The 27,941-nt window shown below is 34.5% G+C and overlaps 1 protein-coding gene across 1 annotated transcript; it reads left to right on the top strand.

Moving 5' to 3' along the window:
* The first annotated feature begins 1,001 nt into the window (after positions 1–1,001).
* Positions 1,002–27,238, top strand: Axs (Abnormal X segregation). The gene is made up of 16 exons (XM_071596765.1): positions 1,002–1,218; positions 1,305–1,568; positions 1,996–2,255; positions 8,406–8,554; positions 10,102–10,241; positions 13,498–13,614; positions 15,111–15,301; positions 19,211–19,369; positions 20,263–20,533; positions 21,060–21,190; positions 21,806–21,883; positions 21,989–22,252; positions 24,098–24,289; positions 25,376–25,492; positions 25,612–25,833; positions 26,633–27,238. Exons 3-16 carry the CDS (start codon positions 2,001–2,003, stop codon positions 26,762–26,764), a joined length of 2,418 nt encoding a protein of 805 aa, XP_071452866.1. The 5' UTR covers positions 1,002–1,218; positions 1,305–1,568; positions 1,996–2,000; the 3' UTR covers positions 26,765–27,238.
* Positions 27,239–27,941: the final 703 nt, after the last annotated feature.

Genomic DNA, 27,941 nt, shown 5'->3' with positions numbered 1-27,941 from the left:
AAAAGGAAATTCCCATTTAAACCGGTAATATGTCGAACGAAATGCGACCGAAATCAATTAAATCTTAATACTTCCTCTAGAATCAACAGTAATGTTCGGCTTCTTGGGTGCAATTCCAGCACAATATGGTCAGACACGTAATGATCGACTAAGCCAATAACCTAAGTTGTTCTTAAAGATATTGGTTACAACGGTTTTTAGACCTTGAGCCGTATCGACTAGATACTGGCGACTACGCCCGAGAATAATGTCTAATTACTCCATAAATAGCTTCCTGTTATTGGTAACGATAAAAACTTCTTTGCTGATTCGAGGGGGTAGACTTTATGTTGAAATAAACCTTCGAAAAGCGAAATCACCACACTGCTACGAATCGTATTTAATCACAAACGAAATCATCAATGATTCTTGAAAAATAGTTTTGGCACATTGAGAAGTTTACCAAAAATTATGGTATATGTGAATCAATGATACTTAAGTACTCCTGAAATATGATATTTCAGAAATATATAAAAGAACAATTTCAACACTTCAAGTCAAACGTAATGTTATCAACGGATCCTCTAACCGGTGTTTCGAAATCATGGAAAACCTAATTCTAGTTTTCTCAAGCAACTTAAGCCACGGAAATGATTACACAACAACTAAGAAAACCAAGTCACTTACGGCTTTTCCCTCACCCATGATCACTTCCCGAAATCGGCAGCCTGCCAGAAATTACACCCATTTTAGAAATGTGTATTTTTAATACTTCTCGCAGAACAGGGCTATTCCCAGAAACAAATTTTACAATTGGAATTCTCGAAGAAAATTAATAGTGAGTAAAATTCCCCATATTTCTTCAAAACAACACCAACACCCATTAAATATTTTCCTTGCAATTGAGAAAAAACAAGGTGCTATAACTTTATTTCCAATACCGGTGTTGAGAATGCACCAGTATTACCCACGTTGAGTTAACCGCCTTCCGCATTGCGATACAAACGTGGAAATACCCAAGTCCCAGTAAGTATGCCTCTTACTGCACTATTACATCTTGCACGTCAGTTTTGAAACATTTAGGTACAATAACAGTTGAGCGAACGGCAAGATTCTGTTTTACTTGTAACACGTTAAGGAATTTAGAAAAGGACCGCAGAGTATGGTAATTAATACCATTTTTCTTAACTAAGGAATGTCAATGAGTAACAAGCTTAGACCGTAAACATTAACGGGAACGTAAGTATTTCATAATTTAACACTTGTTATGCTGATAAGCTTATTACAAATCAACAATGCGCATAACGATAGTCAATTTGTTGCAGACGTATTGTCCTGATGGATGAGTGGTCAATTGAGTAAAACCATTAGAAAGTAATGATAAATGATAACATTTTGATATGCGTATTATCAATGCCTTTGTTCCATATTTTCATGGAGTGATAAAAAGATAAAGATATTCAAATTTTAATATCATGCCGCGGAACTGCTTCCAAATTTTAATTTAAAATGAGGGAAGATTGAACTCATTTCAACATTTGCCTTTCACACACAACTTATCTCACTTTCTTCAAGGTGGCAATACACAGGTAAGTGAGATTATGTTGTTCAAACAGTTCTTTGTAAGGATGGGCTGAAGTATTCTTTTAATTCCTATTTACTTAAAATGTGCAACAAGTATAATGCTTACCCCTGAGTACCGAGATATCGGTACGCTCATTGTAACTAAAAGAGCGCTGTAAAGCCTTATCTTTTCTGATTTCATTTTTATTTCCCCCTCGATTTGTATCATTCCCCACAGAAAACCTATTGAACTGCACAAATTCATTCTGCATGCGCTAGCCTCTACAGCAGGCAGTTCTAATTGCAAGTTATTAGTTATAGAAACACAAAGTGGAAGAATTTGAAATATTTTCTTAATTGCTAAAGAACATATGTATACAAAACGGTCGGAGGAAGAGAATCATTCGCGATTTAGCTTATAAATGACATAAATGCGTGCATTTATATATGAAGGTGAAATGGACTCCAAACTTGAGGAATCGATGAGGCTTTTGGAGGATAACGAAGTAGACCACGAAGTGTGGCTTGATGATCCTGGAAAGAATGATTTTGCTGATGAAGTCCATACCTTTCCGCACACTTATGTTGTCCTTAAGTTTTCAAGAAAAGCATCCACTGAGTGCATTGAATGGCTAGCCAAAAAGATACAGGGACCAAGAGATGAAGGAGGAGCTGAGCTCCTAGTAAGACGCCAGCCTTCAAGCTGTGATGTGGTAAGTACCCTAAAATTTTTCTTGAGAGAACTCTCAATTATTGTTTATTTCTCGTATGTATTGCTATATACTGATATTACTCATATATATGTACTCCATGACTTGAATTTTAACTAATTTAATAATTTCATATGTTCTCACAATGTTGTCCATGTGCTATTCCTAAAATGAGATATGGATGAAAAGTAAATGCATAAACTTAAACTCTTCTAAATTGTAGTTGTAGTTCTTATGGGAGGCGACCGACAGCTTAGGTTATTTGCGCCATTAGAGATGGACAGGAAAAGATGAAGAGTGGAGAGAAATCCGGCGTTAGCAATAGCCTCAACTTCTTAATGAAAGGCGCCTAGGTGTGCGCAGCTTTAACGTCCCACCCGGCGTACGACATACGAACTTAAAGTGCCCTCCACAAATCAATTCAAGTAGGGGTCAAGACCCACTGAAAAATATCTATTTTCGCCGGGATTCGACCCGGGCTCTCAGGATGGGATGCGAGTACGTTAGCCACCGCGCTATCCCGATCACTAATGTCGTCAAAATGGGTAGTGTTAATTGATTCAGACATTTCCCTCTCTTCAGTTATTCATTATTATGTTGAAAAAAACTTACTAAATTTTCTGCTTACAAAATTGTCAATCAGTGGCATGGGTGTGGTGAGGCTAAGAGGGTAAGAGCCTCCACCCTCAAACCTCCAAATTCTGTCTGCATATTTATCACCAAGAATGCCGACTTTCAACATCTGTACTGATTTTGTACAGATGAGGGTTGAGATGTGTTGGCTGAGTCATTGTAAAGGATGACTTCAATAAACCTTTAATATTGTTGTTTTAATCATACTTTAGGTGTTATAAGAAAGGAATAAGGAACTCCCACAGTGACTTGTCCTCAAAATTCACAAGGTCTAATGTTTCTCCATTCATACACCCCTTAATCTCCATTGCACTCCTTTTTACAATCATCTACCACTGCTACACATGCTGCTTTCTTCACTCATACATCTGTGCCTCTCCCTTTCAGGGTGCCTTCCTCCCACACAATTCGATTTCATCAACATCCCTTCCAATGAAATTCTGTTACTCTTCAAAATATATTCTATTGCTTGATTTCATGTGATGCAAACTGGCAATTTAACTTTCTTGCTATTGCCTGCGCTGAGGAGTTTTGCTTTTAAATCATGTAACAACTTTAAAATATTCCAAAATATATGAATACAAAGGTATTATTTATATACTGGACCTTGCAGAGATTTTAAATTTAGCCAATATCTTAAACATAGTCAAGATGTTAAATGTAATCTCGATCTTAAATGTATTCTAATAGATAACATTACCGTTATTTTAAACCTATTTTTGTGTGAACAATTTTTTATCATATAGCTTAACAGGAAGAAATGCGACTCTTAAAAAAGTGTTAAGTAATAATTATTAATTAAAATTCAGTCATTTTTACTCCCATTTTATTTTTTATTTACTCTAGTGCAGTTGATTTAATTTATTGTTTTCCTTCATGAAGGTATCATGAGGTAATGAATTTTCAATTAAACTTCAGTTCAATACTTAAAATTGAAAGAGTTTTATGGAGCTACTTATAAAAAAATATGATATTAGTTTATTGACTTTTAGGTGTCAGTAAAGAATTTTTAACAGAGAATAGTTATAGCATGAGGAAGAAAATAGGTTTTGTGTGTTTTTGGGTTTCGTAGGAGTTTCATTTGCTCCCTGGCCCCCACAAACCCCCAAAAAAGCTTTATTTTTCAACATAATTGCCTCTAATATTAATAAATTTCATCCAGTGGTGTTCCTGTGCCATTATCTTGTCTCTGTAGTTTTCTTCCGGAGGTGCTGCAAAGTACTCTTGTACAGCCGTAATCACTTCTTGATTGGATGAAAAATGTCAACCAATAAGGAAACTTTAGAATTTTCAGAAGAGGTGGAAGTCTGAGGGAAACAAATCCAGGGAATGAGGTGGATGTTCCAGCACTTCATAGTGCAAATTCCTCAATTTTTCCATCGCAGTGGCATTTTTGTGGGCAGTTGCATGGTCCTGATGGAATGTGGTTTTTTCCCTCTGCCAGCCAGGTCTGCTTTCATGAATTTTTGCATCCAGTTTTTTTAGAAGGTTAGAGTAGTATGCCCTAGTTATTTTTTTTATATTTTTTAAGATATTCGTTCGTTCGATTCCTTTCACAACCCAAAAAACCGATGTCATGACCTTTCCCACCAATGGCACCTTCTTCAGAGCTGAAGAACCAGCGTTTATCCACTGCATGGAGTGTTGTTTTGATTCTGGTGTGTAATGGTGAATCCGTGTTTCATTCACTGTCTCATATTCATGCAGAAAATCACTCATGTTTTTCATGAACAGTGCCAAGCCCTGTCATGTGCAATTTTTCATACAAAATTTAACCAACGCATTCTGGTAATCCTACAGTAATAGGAATTTCACATACCTTTGTATGTCGATCTTCCTAAATCATATCATGCACTTATTTGATGATTTCTGGTGTGGTTGCACTTTTCGGATATTCTTCATTTGTATCATGTCGGAGGCTTCCATGGCCACGTTTAAACTCTGCCACCCAATTCTTCACAGTGGAAATTGAAGGAGAAGAGTCCCCATGCACACTTACAATCCTTGGATGAAGTTCGGTTGGCATTAAACCCTTTTTGAAGAATTTTATCACTGCACAATACTATATTTTTTCCATTTCTAATAACACTTGCACCAAGCCTGATTCAAACGACTGCCAACAGCTGAATGGAATGGCTTGTAATTTCACATGGTGGCTACTCACAGTTGTGCCAACATGAGAGAAAAAATATTGGAAGTAGTGATGTCCTCTAGGGCCAAGAACTTTTCAGACCTCCCTTTCAGACTTTAGATATGGTTCATGGTCTTGTTCAGCCCAGAAACTTAGTTGTTGAAGTAAAATTATTTAGTATTTCATCTCGTTATTTTACAATAGTAAAATCTATATATATAAAGGAGAGTGTTTGTTTGTATGTATGTAATTTGTTTACTTTTTTGCTGTCATAGAAACAGCATTTTTCCAACTATGCCAGCAGGATACTTTTGCAAGAACACTATTGTATTCAGAATTGCCGAGATGTTATACATGGAATACATCAAGGAAAGTCTTTTGTAGAAGAAAAACTTTGATCCCGAGAATAATATTTATTCATGTGACGCATTGGGCCGAGTCTACACAGTCCATCCTAACAACGCCGAATGTTATTTTTTAAGAATGCCTCTACACACCATTAGAGGACCTCGCTCATTTGCAGAATTAAGAACGGTAAACGGAGGAATATGTGAGACATTCAGAGAAGCTTGCCAGAATTTAGGGTTGCTAGAAGGAGATCAACACTGGGATGACTCATTGCGAGAGGCCAGTTTGATTTCTCTTCCAGAACAAATCCGAATTTTGTTTGCCATCATAATAACCTCCTGTAATCCACCTAACCCAAAAACAATATGGGAAAAATGTAAAGAATCAATGAGTGAGGATATACTGGCTAAAGTTCGAAGTGAAAATCCTACATTGGATATTACATTTAACTCCGACATTTTAAATAAAACTTTGATTATTTTGGAGGAAAAGTGTATCACCATGGTTAACAAGACTTTTGTGGAACTCGGTCTTTTTGCACCTGTACAAGATCAACAGGGTGTATTTTTTCCAGATTATATACGTGAAACTAGCTACAATGTCTTAGACTTAGAAGCATACATCGCGGATAAAAAGCCACTTCTTAATGAAGATCAGAAATTCGTGTACGAAACAATAATGGATCAAGTAGATAAACAAGAAGGAGGTATCATTTTTCTTGATGCTGCTGGTGGCACGGGAAAAACATTTTTAATTAATTTAGTTCTCGCTGAAATCAGGGCTCATGGAGAAATTGCTCTAGCCGTTGCATCTTCAGGTATTGCAGCGACATTAATGGAAGGAGGAAGAACTACCCACTCTGCCCTTAAGTTGCCACGTAATATTTCCCGACAAGAAAATCCCCCATGTCATATAAATAAAACAAGCGGCCAGGCACAAGTTCTTAAAGAATGTAAATTGATAGTATGGGATGAGTGTACGTTGGCTCATAAAAAATCTCTTGAGGCTCTCAACGCAAAACTTCAAGATCTTAGAGGAAACTGCAGTTTAATGGGAGGAGCTCTGGTACTCTTGTGTGGAGACTTCCGTCAAACTCTGCCTGTCATTCCAAAATCGACTCCAGCCGATGAAATTTATGCCTGTTTAAAACATTCTGTTCTATGGAATCATGTCCAAGAAATTAGCCTTAAACAAAACATGCAAATCCTCTTAAGAGATGGGAATGCTCAAAATTTTGCAAATAAAATTTTGGATATTGGAGAAGATAGATTAGTTATTGAAGCATCTGGTATGATAAAATTGTCATCAGATTTATGTGTATCGGTGAAAACTGTCCGCGATATGATACAAGCAGTCTATCCTAACGTTAATCAAAATTATAAAAATTTAGAATGGTTGCGAGAAAGAGCCATTCTTGCTCCTAAGAACGATGATGTTAATGAAATTAACAAGGAGATACTAGCCATGCTGCCAGGAGACGTGATTGAATATAAATCGGTTGATACCGTAGTGGATGCTGACGAAGCCGTCAATTATCCAACGGAATTCCTAAATCCACTTGATCCAGCTGGATTGCCACAACATCGCCTTATACTTAAAGTAGGATCTCCAATCATTTTATTGCGAAATTTAGATCCACCAAAACTCTGCAATGGGACACGATTGTGTGTGACAAAATTAATGAAGAATATAATCCAGGCAGTCATTTTAACTGGAAAAGGAAAAGGTGAAATAATTTTTATACCACGGATACCTCTAATCCCAACTGATCTTCCCTTCAACTTTAAAATATTACAGTTTCCAGTCCGGGTAGCTTTTCCAATTACCATTAATAAATCACAGGGACAGTCTTTAAAGTTTTGTGGTGTTGATCTAAGATCGCCATGTTTTAGCCAAGGGCAACTTTATGTTGCTTGCTCCAGAGTAGGTTCGCCTAAAAATTTATATATTCTTTCTCCTGGATATGAAACAAAAAATGTAGTATATGAACAGGTGTTAAATAAAAAAGATTCTTAAATTTGTATGAAGTAGTGCATTATTGTACTTTATAATTTGTTGTTTTTATTTATGTAGTATATTTATATTATTGTTTCTCCCTAACCCGTGCAAAGCCGGGTATTCAGCTAGTATTATATATATCATACAAAAACAAAAAGATATGTATAGATTGGAGGCTTTTAAGATATACATAGGTTTAGAGAAGGTTGGAAAAGTTGAGATGGGCAACAATACTAACAAGGAAGTGCAAGGTATGGTGTGGGAGGAGAAGTGACTCTCAGGAGAAATATAGAGAAGTCATGAAAGATGCATACCGAGTAATTTGGTTGTTGATGGTGTGTTGTAGATCATGATAGAGGGGAGAACATTAGGCAAGTGGGGAAGGGTTAGATATAAGAGAGCCATGTTGGACATACTATATGAAGGGAGGAAGGAAGTATAAACATAAAATTGAAGAAGAGTTTGTTTTGTATTTGGATGTCAGGTTCTTTTGATGGGAGAGGCAAGGAAATGCATCATTGTATGGGTTGTGTCCATCCAAAATCTACCTTAACTAACAGCAATAAGCATTGCATCTTGTTCCTATCACACTTAAAACTTCCTGCTTAGTCTTCCTCTGTAACCAATATATTTTCTCCATTATTTTGCACCCTGAGTGAGCTTTTTGAATAATCTTGAACAAATCTCTTTCAGACTATTTTTTGTCTTTTATAAAATTGATTAGGGATGTATTCTTTCTTTTCTTCTGGTTAAATACCTAGTAAGATCCAAGGAGATAGAGAGTCAGCTCTCTCATTTGTCAGATTGTTGTATCTAATGCATTCACATGGTAGAGATGTAAGTTTGGAAGGTAAATGTAGCCTGACAATGGGAGTAAGGAGATTTTCCTGCAATAATTATATCCTTGATTTAAAAAAATCTTTCAACAAGATGCTATACATAAATACTGAATAATTTATGCAGTTGAAATATTGGGGGTAAGATGTCTATCCATGATAAAAATGCTTGGTTTGTTGACGTGAAGTCCTTTTATCTAATTTTAGGGTGGTCCAGTCATACTCCATATCTCTGTATCCCGGCTTAAACTCCTGGCAGTTGCTGAAGAGATGGGAGTTCGTGTTAAAGATCTATTGGGGAGAGAGAAGGAGTTTATGATTGCAGATATTGAGGATTACATTCCTCCAGAGCATAGGTTTGTTTGAATTCGTGCCTACAAAATTTGTCCATGATGGTTTGCACTAATGATGGTTTAAAAGTGGCTTGAATGCATAAAAAAAGTTATCAACCCAAAGGTCAGTTTAATAGGTGAGGGTATAGTTCACTTAGTACTTAGCCCAATGGCATATGAAAATCCTTCATCAAGGTAAGGGGACCATTTCCTTTCCTTGTGCTACCTGTGGTTTCTCAGGAAGATTGGGTATCCAACATCTGGGGTGAAGCTGAGGGTGCTCAGAGGTGTCCCCGGTAATTGAGCCGAGGCTCTGGTGATTAGCTCAGAGCTCTACCCACTAGACTAAAATGTCCCTTTGATTGCATAAACAAATTAATTTCAGTCTGTCACAGTTCCTTTTGGGCATAAAAAAAATAGACTCAGCAAAAGATGAAAACCCCATATTTTAGTTTGACATCCTTGCTCTTTTTGTATTTGTGACCACAAGTTTCACCAGCCAATCTATCTAACTGTGTGGGCCTAACATTAAACTAAAATGTGCCTAATGACAGGTGATATAGCTCAAAAAGATGCATGTAGTCAGTAGTTGGAAATGAGAAATGGTGGATAGATGATCGGACAGGATTAAGGTTTTATTAATTTACTGCTTTTGCTTGGTATCATATGTAATCCTCTTGTCAAAAACTTCCCTTGAGGTAAAAAACTAACACAATCACCAACTACCTGTTCTCCCAAAAGTATTCTGTCATTAATGGGTATTTATTAAAGTTGAATTTGATTGGGAAATTGGTGCATAATTTTCACTCATTCATATTACCAGTTGAAGATGGTTGAAATTGCAAAGTCTTTTGTTTTGAGAAAACTGTTGGATGGTTTTATAATACATGAAAGTAAACTAATTTTACAGTTTTGTATTTTGGATGAAGGATCTTAATCATTATTTTATTAATTCACAGTTTTTGGGAAGTATTGTATTAATGAAAAAAAGACTAGGATTTCAGCAATGCCCCTTTTTTGTCTCGTGATTATGTTCTGATAATTTTTCTGATGCCTGTCCATGTGTGTGTCTGCATATATAAATGATAGGGATTTTTTTTGGGCATGTCAACTTGTAATAAATATTAATCAGAGTAATGGCATGATGTATATATAGTTTTTATTCAAGTTTTTTTAACTGATACAAATTTCATCAAAGTGAATCCAATGGAAATATACTTTAGGAAAAACTACTTGTTATCAGTTTTATGTAATGTAAAAATGGAGAACTTGAACTTTCTGAAGAGAATAACCAATAATGACAAAATTAAAAATACCAACATATATAAATGAAAACGGAATGGTAGTCTTCATTTTAATGTTTTACTTGTTTACCAACATAATTGATTAATGCTTCATGGTTAATGGAGGCTTCATACTTTTACTTTGTTGCTTAGCCATAAGAGCTCATTCATCTTGTTATTCAATTTTATATGTTAAAACTTAAAATTGATAATGATATTAAATATAAGAACCATTGTTTATTGCCTCTCTACATCTTTTGCATGACATATTTCTCCAAATATTTTCAGTGGCTCCATAGAGGATTTATTTCCTTTATCTGAAAGGCAGAGAATTGTTCACCGGCAGCTTCATGTTATGCGTGCTATGTCATCTGAGTATATTGTGCCTGGTTATCCTAATATGAAGATAAAGGCTGGAGAATCTATCGGTAATTATTGAATAGGGAGTATTTTATCTTTAAGGCATTTTATGACTACCCTTCCTGCTATCATTTCCTCTTGTGTTCTATTATGTGGAAATGAATCATATAAATAACATATACCATATTTAAAGGCCTGAAAGGCCCACCTGCAGGTGAAGCACACTATGATTTTTCAGGTTATAATTAACGAAAAATCCTTGAATCAGACAGAAAAGGTTAGTGTTTTGATGTTAACACTTAATAGGAAGAAAATTAAATTGTTACATGAAAAAATTAGCGGGTACATGTCTATAAACATTAATTCATCTTAAAATCCCAGAAATTCATCATCACTGGGCCAAAACGTCTTTCGGTTGCCTTGTTTCCATGTTTTGAAGGGGAATTCATGAAATAGAGTTTAAATACAATGCTACATAACAGTCTTCTCTTTTAACATGTTGCGTACGGATGGTGAGAATTCTCGTCATTTAACTCCCAACCATTCTGGATGGATTATGAGAATTCTGGTCATTTAGGAGCATCATTTTAAACTTTTAAATAACATTAAGCACATTTTTTGTGGTAATTTTTCATTTGCCTTTTGTTATTTAATAAGAACAGTCATAACTTAATTTTTGATTTTGTTAAGTAATTTTGATAGTATAAGCCGTTTAACTGTGTTAAAATCCTAGACCATTTTTCTATAATGGCACGCAACTGAAATTTCAACAGCTTGAAATTTATTTGTCATCCCTTTTCATTTCGGAGGCAATATATCTTTTATCTCTCTTGAGTACCCCAACACCTTGAATCATTATTTCTTGAGTTTATCCAAATGGCACTAGTTGAGCTATCACCATGGAACATTATTCTTATTACCTCAAGGACTATTACCTAGCCTGCAAGTTCCACTCCCAGCTAATGGAATGCACTCTCAACTCTGGTCCATCAACGTAAAAATTCATTTTGAAAAGAAGAAAGGGCCCAGCAATAAATCGTCCTAGTTCTTTTGTGGTTCTTGTCAGTTCCTTCTCTAGACATGTCTTGAGCAGTTTGCTTCCTTGAGCCCTGGTGAATTGTGATTTTGGTTTTGGGTTTGTCTTGTGAGGGGTTTTCTCAATCTGTATTTTTGAAAATGTTTTAAAGGAATATTCCATGTAATGACATTGCATAGGAAAGAGAGTGCTTTGTGCAAGGAAGAAATTTTATTAGATATAAGCGATGAAGACTTGTCAGATGTACCATTAGAGAATGACGAAGAGAGAGCAATGAGAGCAGAAGTGATTACCATATTATAGTGAAGGTCAGGCATAAAATATCCACTCCTCCCTTGATGATAATTGAAAGTGACTTTGATAAGAGCATCAATGAAGACAACTTCACCAGGAAACTCTACTACAACCATTAGGTCAAAGAGAGGGCTCCCTGCTACATTGAAGAGTGAGGCGAAAACAAAGAAAAAGGCACAGATCACATTTCCTCGTAAAGGTGAAGCGCTTCTGGTGATTTGGAAAGACAAAAGGGAATTGAGGACTGCCAATAAAAAACCCTATCTGCATTTTGAAATACAATAAGTTAATGTAAGGGCTTAGACAGGGCGGATATGTATTTATCATATTATTCAATCTTGAGAAAGACAATGAAATGGTCAAAGAAACAAGTGCTGTAGCTTAATAATTGTGCTCTTTTTAATGCTTTTAGAGTTTATGAAACACTGAATAAATCAAATAGGATTCGATTCAAAGGTTTTCTGCTGCAAACTGCCAAAGAGTGGGCAACAGTTAGAGATGAGCCAGATGAGTCATCTTTGGCAGACGGCAGTGGTGATAAGCTGATACAGTGTGTTCCTCCTAGGGATCACCCACATTATCTCTCAAGAAACCTTATTAAGCATCTGATTTTATCATGCGTAAAGGGAGGAAAAAATACCACACAAGAAGATGCAAAGTTAGTGCTTCAAGAAAAGTTAGGAAGGAGACGAGGTGTGTGTCCTATTCTTGTGATGTTCCACTCCATGAAGCAAAATGTTTCATGGAGTATCACTCAAATAAGAAATACTAAAATTATTTGTGAGTATTACATTCAAAGTTCCTTTAAAAAATTTAAAATTTTTAAGAATGTTTTGGCAATTTTACTGAAGTGATGGATATTCCAAAACAACACCCTAAAAATCTGCCAGAACAAAGGGTTAAAACCCATTGAAATACCCCGGTACGCAATAAGTTGACGTCCTATGAAGTTATTATCATTTTAACTTCTCATGTGTTGCTTAGTTTCTGTTATTATTCTGATATTATTGAGATTTGTATGAAAAGCAATAATTTTCTATGCCTTTAAGACAACTTCATACTGCTTAAAGGTTGAATGTGTTTAGACTATGAGTTTATTGTGAGAGATGCAGTGTATGTAAATATTAGCGGAGGGATGACATCTCCATTAGCCCAACGCATATGAAGTTTCACAGCAGCACCGTATGACTGATGAAACTGAACGTACTACACTGTATACATTTATGATTTATTTGGGTATTTTTTTAGAAAGTATTTTCAAATAAATATTAATTCTGTTGCTTGCTACTGACTCAAAATTTTGTTATTATTGAAATTTGTAATAAAGGCAACAATTTTCTATGCCTAATGAGGGAATTATAATAATTAACAGTAAGAAATTTTCCCAGTAAATTGGCTTGTGACTGATAGGATGAAATCATACCCATATAACCTCAGTCCATAAGAAGCAGGCCTGTTTTAGAGCAAATTTTGGAGTTAAAAAAGTGTTTCATGAGCTGGGTAATACATTATATCTCCAAAATCTAAGTGAAAAAGAGCTGATTGGTGGAATGAGCTTTTATCTCAATCAGCAACTGCTCAATTCCTTTGGGATTTCTTACAATTTTGGAATTTTCATTTTTGCCATGGCATAATGGCAAATTACATGGGTATCCTTGAAAAAATACTATTCATTAGGATGATGAAGTGAACTGCATTGCAATACATATTCAGTAAGTACAAAAATAACATGCATTCTCATGTAGTTCCTTTACACTGGTCACCAATGATCATATTGTTCAAAGTCAGGCAGGTATTTCTATTAAAATGTGTGTGGAAAATAATTATGATATGAGTACCTTAACATTAAAACAGCAGATTCAAAAGATTACTTTCTTACACCTCATTCAATGCCTTATCCATGATCTGTAATAGCAACCAGTTATTGAATGTCCATAATTCATATTATAATATAGAAGTTGGCATTTTTTCATTCGCACTGTATTTGCTTTTAGTGCAAGCCTTATTGAGAGAAGATATTTTGAAGAGCCAATATATTTTACATGATGAAGAAGTCCTTAAAAAACTGGGCCCAAAGTGGTATTGTAATTTCTTTGGAAAACAACCGTTAGGTAAGTAGCCAACAAATTTTCTTTTCTTTCTGCTGTACCAAAATTTCTGGTCAAGCTACAGTGGGTCCCAGATTATGAATTTGTATAATATATAATCTAAGTTGAATTTTTAAATCCCTAATGAATTGCACTATGTGGATTGCACTAGTGAATTGCACCATGTGCAATTCATTATAGATTTTTGTTGAATCGAATCGTTTATATTGATAAAATTTTAAGAATTACTTGGGTCTATAGCCATTATTAATTTTTTCAAAATATCACTCAGCATCTTAGAGTAAGTAGTAAAAACGAGAATAGACTGGATTTTACAGTGATTATGTTATTGAATGGCATTCACTGTATCTTAATGTGTTTTTTAGACGTGAGTGAAAAGATAAACACTCAATTGAATCAGGTATCAGCTTGATAATGTAGAAATTGGTATTTTTTCCAGTTGTAATCTAAAGAATCAATACTTGTAACATTATGAAGAAACATGGTTACCCTATATTTCACTTAATTTTGAATTTCAGTTTTCATGACTTATTATTTCGTGGAGTATTTTTTAAATTAAGGAAAAACAAAGCAAAAAATATTTTTTAATAAGTCTTTGAAATCCTTTACTAAAGATATTCATTATATTACTGGTACTGAAATCATTATGTATGTATTCATTTATGTTCTTTTTTGAAAACTTCATGCATATTTAATACCAGCATTTCAATTCAGCATAGAGTAATGAATATTCAAGTCGAATATTCATCCACATTGATAATAATGATAATGATGTTTACGGGCTCCTAAAAGACATGTTTGAGACATTAATGGAACTCGTCACATCGATTGCAAATATTTCAGACAAATACAATACAATGGAAATCAGGGTTTGAAAATCAATGATATAGTTACAGATAAATGAAAAACAGTAAACTGTAATAGTAATAGCATACATAAGAATAAAATTATTTATCAACTGGAGAGACATAAATTCATCCACAGTATAGGATTGATGTTTGCCCTTGGAGCTGCTAAAGTTAAGACTTGAATGACAAAATATTTTATTTCCCTTAGTTTTCTAGGTGTTTAGGATTTTAGGAATTTCACACCAGCATAACAAGGTTCTTAGCATACATAGCTAAGTTCTGGGCAGTTATCCTCAAATCATTAAAAAGGTCTTGTTGTCAATGCAAATTTTCTCAGTCATTTGGTAACCTTGAGGTTGTGTCACTGGTGCATTACACGTGTTCACAGTGTGTACTTTTTGTGGTTAAGTTGTTCTAAAGCTGAGTCCATGCTTGTTGATATTTCAGCTTGAAGGAACATATACTTGAATTTCAGGCAAGCTTGCCAGCAATGAATGATTTTAAGGTATTTGTTTGGGCAAATCAAATTATATTTCCTAATTCCAAAAAACTAGGTCCTGGCTAATATTTTTCATGACTGTTCCTTCTGTTTCTGAACACATAAAATGCTTTCATCAATAAATTTAATTTGTTGTTCATCTCTTTTCCAAGATGAAGTCCACACATACTTTGGAGAAGCTGTCACTCTGTATTTCACATTCCTTGGAGTCTACACCAAGGCACTGCTCATCCCAATGGTGCTGGGTCTTCTACAAATTCTCTTTTCAACAACCATCAGCCCAGTGTTCTTCTTGCCATTCTTCTGTCTCTTCAATGTATTGTGGGTCACCTTATTCCTGGAGGCAGGTCAACAGGAGAGCAGATGTAACATAAGATTATTCTTATTGATGTCAACAAATTGGCATGCCGCAGAATAAATGTGTTGTCCATGTCTTTGCACTGCCTCTGCTGTAATAATTGTCTTGCAATAGTTTTTATTTTGCCCATGCCTCATTGACTTTGCTTAATTCTAATGTCATTAATCAGTGGCAAATAAATTGAACAGCCTCATTACTGTTCTAAAGTGATTATTTTATATTATGAAATCAAAAAACTGATATTTTTATAATTACTTTGTCTTGCGATATTTATTTGATTTTTAACGCAGGAAAAAGTTTCTCAAACAAAATATTAAAAAAAATAATTCCTTTTACATTTAACCTCATTAATTTCATGAACATTTGTTGATTTCTTTTCATCTTTGAGCTATTATTACAGAAATGTTTGATAATATCAGCATAATGATATGTATGCATCTATTAATAATGATAATAACAAGGAAGTCATTTTACAACTGTCAGTCTTTAAGTTTGAACACAGGTTTTCATAGGATTACTGGTATTAATAATTAGTTTCAAGAACTCTGGAGTCATTGGGAACATTTGTATCCAAGCTTTTGAATCCATTGCTGGCAACATATAGTCACAAACAGCGAAATCATCAGCAACAATTTACTGTTCCTGATGATGTGGCCCGCAATGGATGCAAAAACTTGGACACAAATGTTCTTTCCATTCCCAGCCCGTCAACTGTTCTCAAAATTCATCAATGCTAAAGCTAAGTTTAATCATAAAATTAATAAGCTGTGTGTGTAAAGGTTTTGATGAATGGATGCAAATCAACCTTGATCAGTAGTCATTATGCAGCCATGTTAAAATTAGTCCTTAAATACTGAGGTGCCTCAAAACTGGTTGGAATATTATTTAAATTTCTTGTTATGACTGATAGGTATTTGTAAGAGTAATAACCATTCATTTGGTGATGTGTATTTCCCATTATCATTCGACATCTGGCAATTGTGAATGGTTTAGTTGTGCATTCATGATCCCTAAATGGGAAAAAAGTTACAAGGCATGCACACAACATGGAAGTTTAATCTGTAAAACTGTAATCAACCACCAAGTTACATGCAAGGAATGCTTTAAAAGTCTTGGCAATAAAATTTTTCTGGTTAAATGCAGACCACAATAGGAAATTTAAAATATGTATGTCGTTGGGTACACTTAATATCTGTTGCTTTATTGCACTGCTAGATATATGCAAAGCGTAGTGATGTGAGCATGCAAATATTCAATAAACCTTCACAAAGAATGGAGTGGAAGAGTCAACCATGATGAATGCAATGGCTTTCACCATATTTTATCATGTTCATGGAGTGATTGATAACCCTGTATTTAGCAGGCACTATCAGGCAATTATTAATTGGTTTATGGTATAGATAATGTGAAAGTCAGTATTTTAATGCAGATTTTTGTCTGTATCTGTTGATTTCTCAATCACTTGAAATTTATACTTTTCTAGGATTAAAGGAAACAGGAGATGATTTGGAAGCACGATTTATTTGCTTAAGCTAAGGAAGGAAACGCTTAGTGATTGGGGCTGAAATGGGGTAGTGCATGAAGGGAGAAATGGGGATGAAATAGGAGAATACGACTTAGGAACAAGGAGTGACCATAGTTAGAAAACAATAGTTTTGCTGAAGAAATAGTGCGATTACTGCTAAAACATGGTTTAAATACCACAATAGACATAGGGGCATGTGTAAAATATTGGAAGGGAATCAGTTAGATTAGATTATAGTTAGATACAGATTTAGAAGAGCATCATGGCTTCACAAATTTCACCCGAGGTCAAATGCGAATTCAGGTAATAATTTAGTGCCCATGAAATGCCATGTAAAATTATAGAAGATTTTGGGTTAAAGAAAATTAAGTATCAACGTAGAAATTTGGGGTGAAATGAAAGGAATACCAGGAAGCTGTCCAGTTGATAAAATCCTATAGGAAGATGGGTTCATAAAATCCTAAGAGAGGTGTGAACCTTGAAACAGGTAATGAAAGCTGCAATTGATAAAAAGGGGTGGTCAAATGGAAGAGGAAGCCATGAAATGCAGAAATGGTGAGGAAGATAAAGGAGAGAAGAAAATGGTAGAATGTAAACAGGGGAAAATATTTTAAAATTTATATTATAAATTTAGTTGAGAAACTAATAGAGTGAAAGGAACATGGCCCAAAGAGCATTCTAAGGATATGGAGAGCTCACGAAGAGTGGGTGAAATAGGTATGATTTTCATGAAAGTGAAAAAACTGCCAGTATGTTAGAAAGGAAATTTTGAGCACACACTCATAGCAATAAGAGGAAACTATTAATCGAAATAGTTAGAAGTCAGGCAAGATGGAAATAATACATGGGAGACAGTGAATTAGTGATGAATCTGGCGTAGTTATGAAGCCACTAGGTTTAAACTGAAAATAGGGTGTCAATTAGGATAGCAGAGTCCCAGCCACACATGATTGCAAAATTGAAAAGGTATTAAATGAAATGAAAATGAACAAGGCCAAGGGAAATGATAACATCCTTGCAGAACTACAAAAAGGCTTAGGAAAACATCGTTGAAGAGTTAGTAGCATCTCATCTATTGTATTTTTGAGGCCAAAATTTGTCCAGAAGACTGCTCGTTCAGTATTGGTTCCCATCCCAAAAGAGGGAGGAGCACCAGTCTATGAGGACTGTAATATTAGAAATACAGTCTAGCATATAACAAAGGTAGTCTATATATGGGGACTGTAAGAATGGAAATGCAGTCATGCATGTAGCAAAGTTAGTGCTTGGAGGGATAGGGAACTAAAATGAAACTTATTCATATCTCAGGGTGTACTATGCACTATTGTGGGTGGTGAATGAAGAATTAGAGTGAAAAGAGATAGGAACAGGGATAACTAAGGATTTTTCATTTTCACATTTGATTTTCAACTTACATATATGTGGAGGGAATGGCAAGAGAGGCATGGGAAGAGCCTGGAGTAAGAATTAAAGTAGTTCCATCCAATCAGATTTTCAGAAGGGCAAGCTTTAGCTGGCCAGGTAGCTAAAAGATTGCAGTTTTTGCATTATGGAACAGATGTGACAGGTGTAGGATGAGAACCAATAAAAAGGAAATGAAGATGTTGTGGTTCTTATGAAATGGGATGGCTAAATTGATCATTTAAGTTGGACAGAATTGAATAAAAAAAGGTGGAACCATTCAATTATTTAGGATGTGTTTTAGTTGAAAATGGGCAAACTAGTAAGGGCATAAAAATAATTGTTTTGAGTAAATAATCTTTTTGAAAGAGGAGAAAGTTGACTACAGTAAAATTATGCGGTAGTCTGTAGCACAAGCAAGGTAGAGGCAGGAAAAGCTGAATTTTGGATGGAACGTAGACAATAGGTGGTATGAGGAGTTTAAAAATGGTTTATTTTTGTGTTTGGTTTAGGGATATTAGCATTGTGCAAGGTAGGGAAGTGTATCAGTGCTTATTTCCTCACTCCATCAAAAACATATCATGATCTTTAGACTGCTGATAAGAATGTGAATTATTTGTACAGATGCACTCTGACTGTGTGAATAGGAAACTGATGTTGCACATCCTTAAGCTCATATTTTGAATTATCTGTTATGGAATGAAATTAGCCAGAAAAATTATTACCACATATTTTCAAGTATGCATAACCCTTGTAGAGTTATGGAGTAGGCGAGGCCTTGCATGTCCAATCTGAAACTAAATGGATTTTAATCTACTAATTCAGCCATGAATTTTAGATTTATTTATCCATCCTTCTGTAAAGATGATGGATTAAATGAAATTCATTGCAATGATTCCACATAGCTAATTAACCAATGATGTTCAATGATTTTAGCACTTTTTAATTGTTAACCTCTCATTTAATAGCTGTGGAAGCAGAAATGCAGCGAGTTGGCTTTTGCATGGGGAACCATTGGAATGACCAGTTTAGATGAGCCTCGTCCTGGTTTCCATGGTGAAATGGAGGAAGATCCCATAACTAGGCAGTTACTACCTCAATATCCTCGATGGAAGACCTATGTGAAGGTGATGGCAACGATTAAATTTATTTTATATGGCTCTAACCTCAATGATATTTACTAAATTAATAAAAAGTATTACTGTATCTCCTCAGCACTCTTTGCCTTATTTATATTGTGCTTATTTGACTAGAATCTAATGATAATGCAATAGTGAAAGTAAATTATTTTACTTGAAGTAAGAAATTATTAATTTAGAAAGAAAACTCATCAAAAATGTGGTTGGATTTTTAGATTACCTTAAGGAAAAGGATATGCATATTTGCTATTAAATTCTACTTGATCAAGAAAAGTTATCTTGCTCCATGAGAGGTTTACCATTAAATAACCTTATTGCATTGAAACTCATTGAATTTAGTGAATAATTGTTAATTAAGTAAGGACATTTTGAAACTTCTACCAATTTAATTATGAATTATTGTTAGAATAATGGATAGAAATATTAATTAGTGAAAATTTACATTGCGAATGTGGTACTGGTTTTGTAAGGACTGCTGGAGTAACAAACTAGTTAAAGGGAAATTTCAGCTGCACAACATTCCATTTTTGCTGCCTGAATAACTATTCCCCTATATATCTTCCCCAAGATCACAGTACCATAGGGTGCTGATTATCTGTGATAATTGAAGGGAAAGGACTAGTGAATAATTGAAGATGAATGATAGTCAGGTATATACAAGTTCTGAACTATTATGGCTATTTCCAGTGGTGCATTAAGCACATATCATACTTAAATGTCATTAAAAAAAGTCTGTATTTTGAATTTATATAATCATTGCCCTGTGCAGTAACCATTTAGAAATGCCTTGAAGGCCACACTATATTTTGAAGAAAGTCAATGACCTAAAAGAATCAAAATCATTAATTCTATATTTTGGTTTTTCTCTTGTTACTTTACAGATGTACTGTGTGTCAATACCTATTGTTTTAATGTGCCTTGTGGTTGCCTTCTACATCATGTTGCTGTCCTTTTGGATTGATGATTATCTTAGCAAAACTCATTGGATGGGTATTCTTCCCCCTCTGGATGAAACTGAAGAAGAAGAAGCATCGATATTTAACTTTGCTCTTTATCAAACACTACCTCATTTACCTAGTACAATTTATACAGTGCTTGTTTATGCAATGAACTTAGCTTATCGTAACTTTGCAACAGCACTGACTGAATGGGGTAAGTCCACTCTAATGTTAATAGACTAGATCTAAATAGTTACAGATATCATGCACTAATAAATTATAAATTAGTTTGATAAAAAATCATTCAATAAACTCAAGCTTAATTGGCATTTGGAGTTGGGGTGGGACTCATTAGAAGAAAATTCAATACTAGGTTGAAGTTGCTAAATAAATTCAGATCCATATGTTTTAGCGCCAAGGTCTCGCAAATTACTTGCTCTCCAACAAAAATATAGTGCTCGTTAGTGTATTGCTTGCTCTGATTTGTTTGTTTTTAAGTTTCCCCTTCCATCTCTCGTCTATCTCTGAGGGGGGGGGGACCCTCCTTCTGCCTGCAGCATTGTGTCACAGTCTCTACCTGTGTCCTTGGGGGAGAAGATCATTGTGTTTTGCATGTCCATGTCGCATTTTGACCATTATCAACGTCATGTTCTCTAAAGATTCACAACCTTGTAGCTTACTTGTGAACTGCAGAGATAAGTGATATTGTTTTTGTAATCCATTTTTTTCTTTTTCCTCAGAAAATCATCGAACCCAGTCCCAGTTTGACCGCCATCGTGTGGCAAAATTGATTCTCTTTGAATTTGTAAATAATTTCATGGCACTGTTTTACATTGCGTTCTATCTGCATGACATGGCTATGCTCAAATTTGTAAGTATTTATCATTTTTCTTTACTTAATCAACATGCATTTCATTCTAAGTTATTTGTAATACACAGTAATATTGACAATGGTTCGTGAATTGAATTACAGCATTTCCTTTGCTCAAAAATACGAATGAATCAAAGTATACCATAAAGATAGTGGTGGAATATGGGTGAAACACATCACCTACATTGAATGAAAGAAGTGAATCTCAGTTTAATCTATGTTAAGTAGTATAAAAGGTATCTTAAAGTTGACTGATATCATCAATATATCTTCATGCCTCTGCTGAAATAATAATTGAAAACCAGGTGCATGAATGCAGTGGTTCTATTGTATTTTTATCCTTCAATAAGTGGCTAATAAACATGTAAATAGACAGAAAAATATTTAATAATCAGCATATTACCTCGCATTGTATGGAACAGTCACTAAGGTTATTTAACGTCTTATTATGCAGTAATCACTCAATTAGAGTCAATATTTCAAAATGATTTAAAATAAAAATGAAATCTTGGCGGTGGATTAAAAATTTAATATTTGTATTCATCTAAACCATCTAAAAATTGTTTTAATTCAAATTCACGTATTGCCAAGAATCAATTGATTTTTATTTTTCAGCAATTGGCCTTGATGCTGATTTTCCTGCAAATAATCAACAATATCCAAGAAGCTGTGTTACCTATATGTATGCTAAAAGTAAGCCTGAATATATTACCATAATAACAGTAATTAATTCTTGGTCAACATTTTTCATTTTATGTAATCTTTATACCAATGTATAAATCTAATGTTTCCTTTTAGGTCACATCATCTCTAAAAATCAATTCAAAAAAGGATGCCGGGAAACTTGCATCATCCTCAAGTTCTCCAAGTTTAACACATAGTGACTCTGTTTTGAGTGAGGGATTGAGACAGAGGAAGTCTTTAGCTACTGGCCATCTTTCCAAAAAATGCAAGTCATCAGACAGTGCTGATGAGCTAAACCTTAGCAGTATTCCTTGCCTGGATCCTGATGATCCACGCATCCAACAAGCTATATCAGAAGGGAATAAAGCCCCATATGAGGTAATTGATGAACAGCAGCTTTAATTAGTAGAACAAGAATCTTATTTGTAATGAGAAAAATATGGTGGTCCTAAGAGAATTCTTTTCTGAATACATTGCCATAGTTTATAGTTTACTAGTTATGCTAATAGTTTTACTCAGGAAATCATAGAGTAAATGTTTTGGTTTTGTGGTTTTATTCCTCACAATATTTTAGTTCTGAGTTGATATAGCATTTTTCGGGTGTTCCTTATTCTCAAAATGCAGTGGAAACCACTTAACATGGATATTCATCATGAAATCTTGGCGAGCATGAAATTACTGTTCCCATAATTTTCTATGTTTACTTATCATTTTATACAAAATGGTTTACAAGAAACGACTTTTATCATAAGCACATTTTTTTCTTCAGAAAATATATCCCAGCAAAATTCTTGAACAGCATGCAATGAAATTTGTGGGAGGATTTCCTGTCCCACTGCTTTCTAAATGGCAAGTTCTTTATTGCCCCCTCCTTGAGATTCCCCTTTAACTCCCTCACCAGTGGGATAGTCTCACAACTTCATTGCTATCTTGCCCCTCTTCTCTCAACGGCAGAGCCATTAGCAGTACAGCAACATCCTTCAATATGTTTTTCTGACCTCTTAGAAACACATGCATGTCCTGTAAAGAGATGGCCCCTTATACTTCCCTTTGCTAAAATATACACATTCCAAGAACTTCCATCGAATTAATATAGAAAAGGCCTGGCAGGTGAAACGTTTTGTTTACTCTTAGGTTTTCCAAGTTATTCCTGACCCATAAGATCTTCAAATGCCAACCAATCAATTTGGTTCCCAATTAAAATTGAGGTGAATAAACGTCAACAGATATGTGAGCCTCATTCTGTTAAAATTAAAATGCAGTTCTTGGTAGTGGTTGTTATTGAAGAACCAAAACTGTCCACTGCAAAGTATTTGTATTACCAAATTCGACCTTTCCAAACACTTATAAAATAATGAAAAATTAAAAATTGTTTGAATAGAAAGCTGGAACCAGAATGAAACTGTCCACATTTGGCACAACACTAAGGCATAAGCATAGCACTGATCATCTGGTGTTTACAGGCTAAAGTCCAGAATGCTCTAGTTTTTAGTCTTGTGTCTCCTTAACTTTAGGTTTTTGATCAGATATAATCCTGGATGGTTGCGGTGGGTGAGGAACAATTTAAAATTGTTCTCTCTGGAAAAATTTCATAGAGGACATGTTTACCATGCCCCAATTGTTGAAATACTTTTCAGCAGAGAACATTTTTAATGAAGATGATACTGGCACTGTTTCATTGCTTCCTAGAAATGGATATACCTCCAATAGATAGGTAATAGTGGATATCTAATGGATATCTAATATCTATCTCATCCCTGAATTCCATAGCCCTGATGGTGCATTCTTCACCAGGGTGATCACTCAATCAGGAAAAAGTTGGGAGTCTGAAATTCTTCAAAAATTCGGAAAAAATAGAGAAAAGGACCAAATTATTTTGAAAATTTTGATTTTTTTTCAAACCAAAACGGGTGAGTCACAAATTCCCAATGAGAACATTGTTCCTTTTAGCTGTGAGATTAGTTTGTGCCTTTGGAGGCCATCAAAAACTGGCAGTAAGAGAAATCATAGTAGGACCGATTGCAGTGATACCAGTGGTGTGCTAAGGGCTGAAGGAAAAATACAGGAGTTGTTTTAGAAACCACTTGTTAACTTTACTGGAGTGAGCTGGGAAGAAATGACCTAGGATTATAGGGATCCATATTGGTTGTTTCCTGGTGATAGCATAATTGTAGTGCATAGTTTAAATATAGTATCTCAACATGATCTCCTTTTACTCCTTAGGGGACGTATGATGACTACTTAGAGCTCTTCATGCAATTCGGTTATGTCTTCCTGTTTGCCTCTGCATACCCTGCTGCTGCTTTCTGGGCTGTTCTGAATAATGTCTTAGAAATACGTACTGATGCCTTTAAACTCTGTCGAGTGTTGCAAAGGCCTTTGGCAAAGCGTGTGAAGGATACTGGTGCCTGGCAGGTAATTAATCTACCTTTTTAAAAGGTTCATTTTTTTAACTTTTAAAAAAACTTGGTCATTTGGTAGATGTTCATGTCTAGTCTTAGGAGAATACATTGATTCCTAAAATTAAGAAACTAGTTAGCTTTGTAAAAACCATGTTCAATGAAAATTATTTTCCATAGCTGGTGGGGTTACATATAATACAGTATGCTTACTAAATTTAAGAACTTTATTAAAATGGTTGAAGCACATGGTCAGCAATGCAGAGGACTTGGGTTCAAGTCCCTGTCAAGGCAAATGATTTTTGAAATGTGAAATTTCTGTATTTCAATTCACATTGACAGATGCCTCGTTAAAGTAAATGTCCCAGCATCTTCTATAGTTCTTTGAAATAATTAAAGGACTATTTGATATTGACAATATTTGTCCTGAAAGCATAGGACATCGCATTTTAGTGCACAACTTGCACTTTTGATTTTTTAATTTAATGTTATTTCTGTGTAGCTAACCATTCAGTGAATCAAAATGATAAATAATATAAATAATAATAAATGATAATAAAATCTGTGGAAAAGTACGAGTCTTTCTTTCTATTTCAATAATGGAATCAAAATGAGTTAATTACTTCTTTCTCTGCACATTTGCATTATGAATATAAAACCTTTAAAATCGAATCGGTATTAACAAATATGTGATACATTCATTAATATATTTCAAATTCGATTGGTAATTTAATCTAGCCTTAGGAGCTGTTAGCAAAATTTAAACTGGCCAAATTGACATATGTATTGTATAATTTTAAGTAAAAAATTATTTTTAACAGAAATGTGGGAAAGTATGAATGGTAAAATTCATAATGAAGGATTATTTATGGATACTTTAATAACTGAAGAGGCACGTGTTGATTTTAAATATCATTAGTAATAGATATTTGTTATTGTCATTATCCTGTGTGTAAAACAGTAGGTATATTGTTAGTGCTGTTGGTTTTTTTTCTTCTTAGAATTGATATCATAACTTCTTCAATTAAATTAGAATAACTTTATACTTTTCATTCATTCACGTATATTGCAGGCTATATATTTCTCATATTATTCATTTCAGCTTGCCTTTGAAACAATGGGGACCCTATCTGTGATGACAAATTGTGCCATTCTTGGCATTTCAATGTGGAAAAATTTTTCTTCTGATGCCCTATCACTAATTGTGGGTATTGATTTGGTAAGTGAAAATAATATATGACCCATAGATTTGATAAGTTAGCAACAATGACAATCATATTAGGGTGAGTATCAAGTCTTAAAAACTCCATATCACTTATTTTTTATGACAACCCTGAGGCTGGTGATGGAGAGGAAGAAGCATTGGTTAGCAACTCTGAGGAATCAGTTGGCCCCATGGGCTTGAGCCAAGTGAAGTGGGCCCTGGTCATTGTGGCCATGGAGCATGTATTACTCTTGATACAGTTTCTATTACATAATGCTATTCCAGACCGCCCTCAGCATGTGAGGGTTGCCCTTGCGAGGCAGGCTTACCGTTCCAAGCAGGCTCTAAAACAGCAGGTAAGCTACTAGATCCAGAAAACATTAAATGAATAACATAACCACCTCAGAATTTCTTTGAAGATATAGTTCCCAACCACCTGAAGTAATGTCGTATTTGGGTGAAGGTTAATAAATATTTCATCTGAGGAGCCAATCTGTTATTTGTCTCACCTTCCCATAAAAGTCAATGCAAGGAGTGAAGTAAATGAAGATTAACAAATTGCAAAAAGTTGGAATGAGAAATTAACAGTTGGATGTGATCTTTTTATTCAATGTGGCAATGATGGTGAAGGTTTTAAAGTGAAGTGTATATTATCCAAACATGCCCCAAAAATAAAAGTGTACAAAAGCAAACTTTGTAATTACCTAGACACCAACATTGCTTCCAACAAATCTTTCAGTGTTTTAAGATGAAGAGCAAAGAAATGTTCTAATATATATTCATTAAAAAGTGGTTGCACTTTAAAATATTGTTCAAACACTGCAGTCATCCATCAATCTTGTTTTATGTATCGTATGGAAATCCCTTTTTAGTTTAACAAATGGTGTAAAGGTATCTGGTGCATCATCTAGATTAGCAGCATCTTGATGCCTGGAGACTGCTCTGTCCATTAGACTACCATGCCACATAATTCAAAAAATAGCTGTATTTTCTTACATTAACCAAGAAACTATGTTTTAATATGTCCTCTACTCTTCGAAATCTTAGTAAAAAATGTATTATGTTATATTAATATGTGTATACCTATATAACTTTGTGGAAATCAGTTTTCTCTTGTGATTGCAAGGTGGTATTTTTTCTTATTCATTGGCACAGAAATCACATCAGTCACGGAAGCAACTTCGCAGGCACAAGACCATCACTGTGCCAGATCGCCGCATTACTTCTTCCAAGGTGTCCATAGATAGCAGTAGCCAGTTGAAAACTTTTGATACTGAAGATAATTAGAAAATTATGGGTGCAGGTGTTTGGCATATTATTTGTAATTTAACTTCTTGGGTTATAATTTATGTAGTTTTTAAATATCAGGTTTCAAAAGTATTTTTATGTTTTTACTTAGAATTTTTTTTTGCGTGCATACCATATTTTCGAATTCATTAAATTTTAACCAAGAAGTACTTAAATTGACTGCATGCCATTAGTTTTGTTTAATTTTATTGTTATCTTATAAGATAGATATTAGCATCATATGGCTTCCATTTGATGTCAAATGATGTCTGAGCAAATCTTCCTGCTGTGATTCAATATTCAAAGACTGCATGTGTAAATAATATGAAGATGTGCAAATATTTTTCCCGGTTCCTAAATGAAATTTCTTTAGGAATTGAGAAATTTTTAATTTCTTATTGTTGTTTTTTGCGAAAATATAAATATACCTAAAAATGGCATTTTCACTCAGCAAAATCATTACCTACATTGTGCATCTCTTTATAGTTATCATCATTCAAACATTTTTTATGGCACTTGAGAGACTAAAAAATTACAAAATAAATTGAATTGCTAAATTCTCGTGGGATGTCTTTAACAAATGAAAAATATTGAGGATTTTCAGTGAAGAATATTTGTTTCCTTTTTAAAATGGCTCACCTGGTATTCAGTGATCACATTTTGCAAAGACACCTATCATGTTTTCCAGTTATCATTTTTCAGAATGTTATATAAAATTCAAGTTTTTCAATCAAATTTTGAGAGGTAAGAATGAGATGCACTTCATGCACTGATGGACAATTTCAATTTAATGTATTCTATTTATATTCCAAGGAACTGTCACTCATAATAGGGACAATAAACACATCCATTAACAAAGAAAAAGTCTTAGCTGTATATCGTTGACTTGATTATCAAGAGCATCGAATGTTTTTATCTCTATAACATGTTAAATTAAAATTAAGCCTAAGATTAACCAATAACCAAGAATCCTATCCTAATATCCCACAATTTTTTCCGCATTTTTGCATTCATTAACACTTGAACAATAGATCGGGTCATGGAATTCCCTTTTAAGTAGTGAAGCTGTCAATTAACTAGTGATACGACAGCGTAGTAATTTTGTTTCTGGCTTTGATATTGTAAAGATGACTGGGTTTTCACAGGGGTCCATAGGGGTTTTGTACTTATTAGCATA

Source organism: Hetaerina americana, unplaced genomic scaffold (assembly GCF_022747635.1).
Source record: "Hetaerina americana unplaced genomic scaffold, ioHetAmer1.1.p SCAF_8, whole genome shotgun sequence".
Taxonomy (NCBI): domain Eukaryota; kingdom Metazoa; phylum Arthropoda; class Insecta; order Odonata; family Calopterygidae; genus Hetaerina; species Hetaerina americana.
Note: the sequence above shows the minus strand (reverse complement) of the source record. Positions and strands in the feature narration are given on the sequence as shown.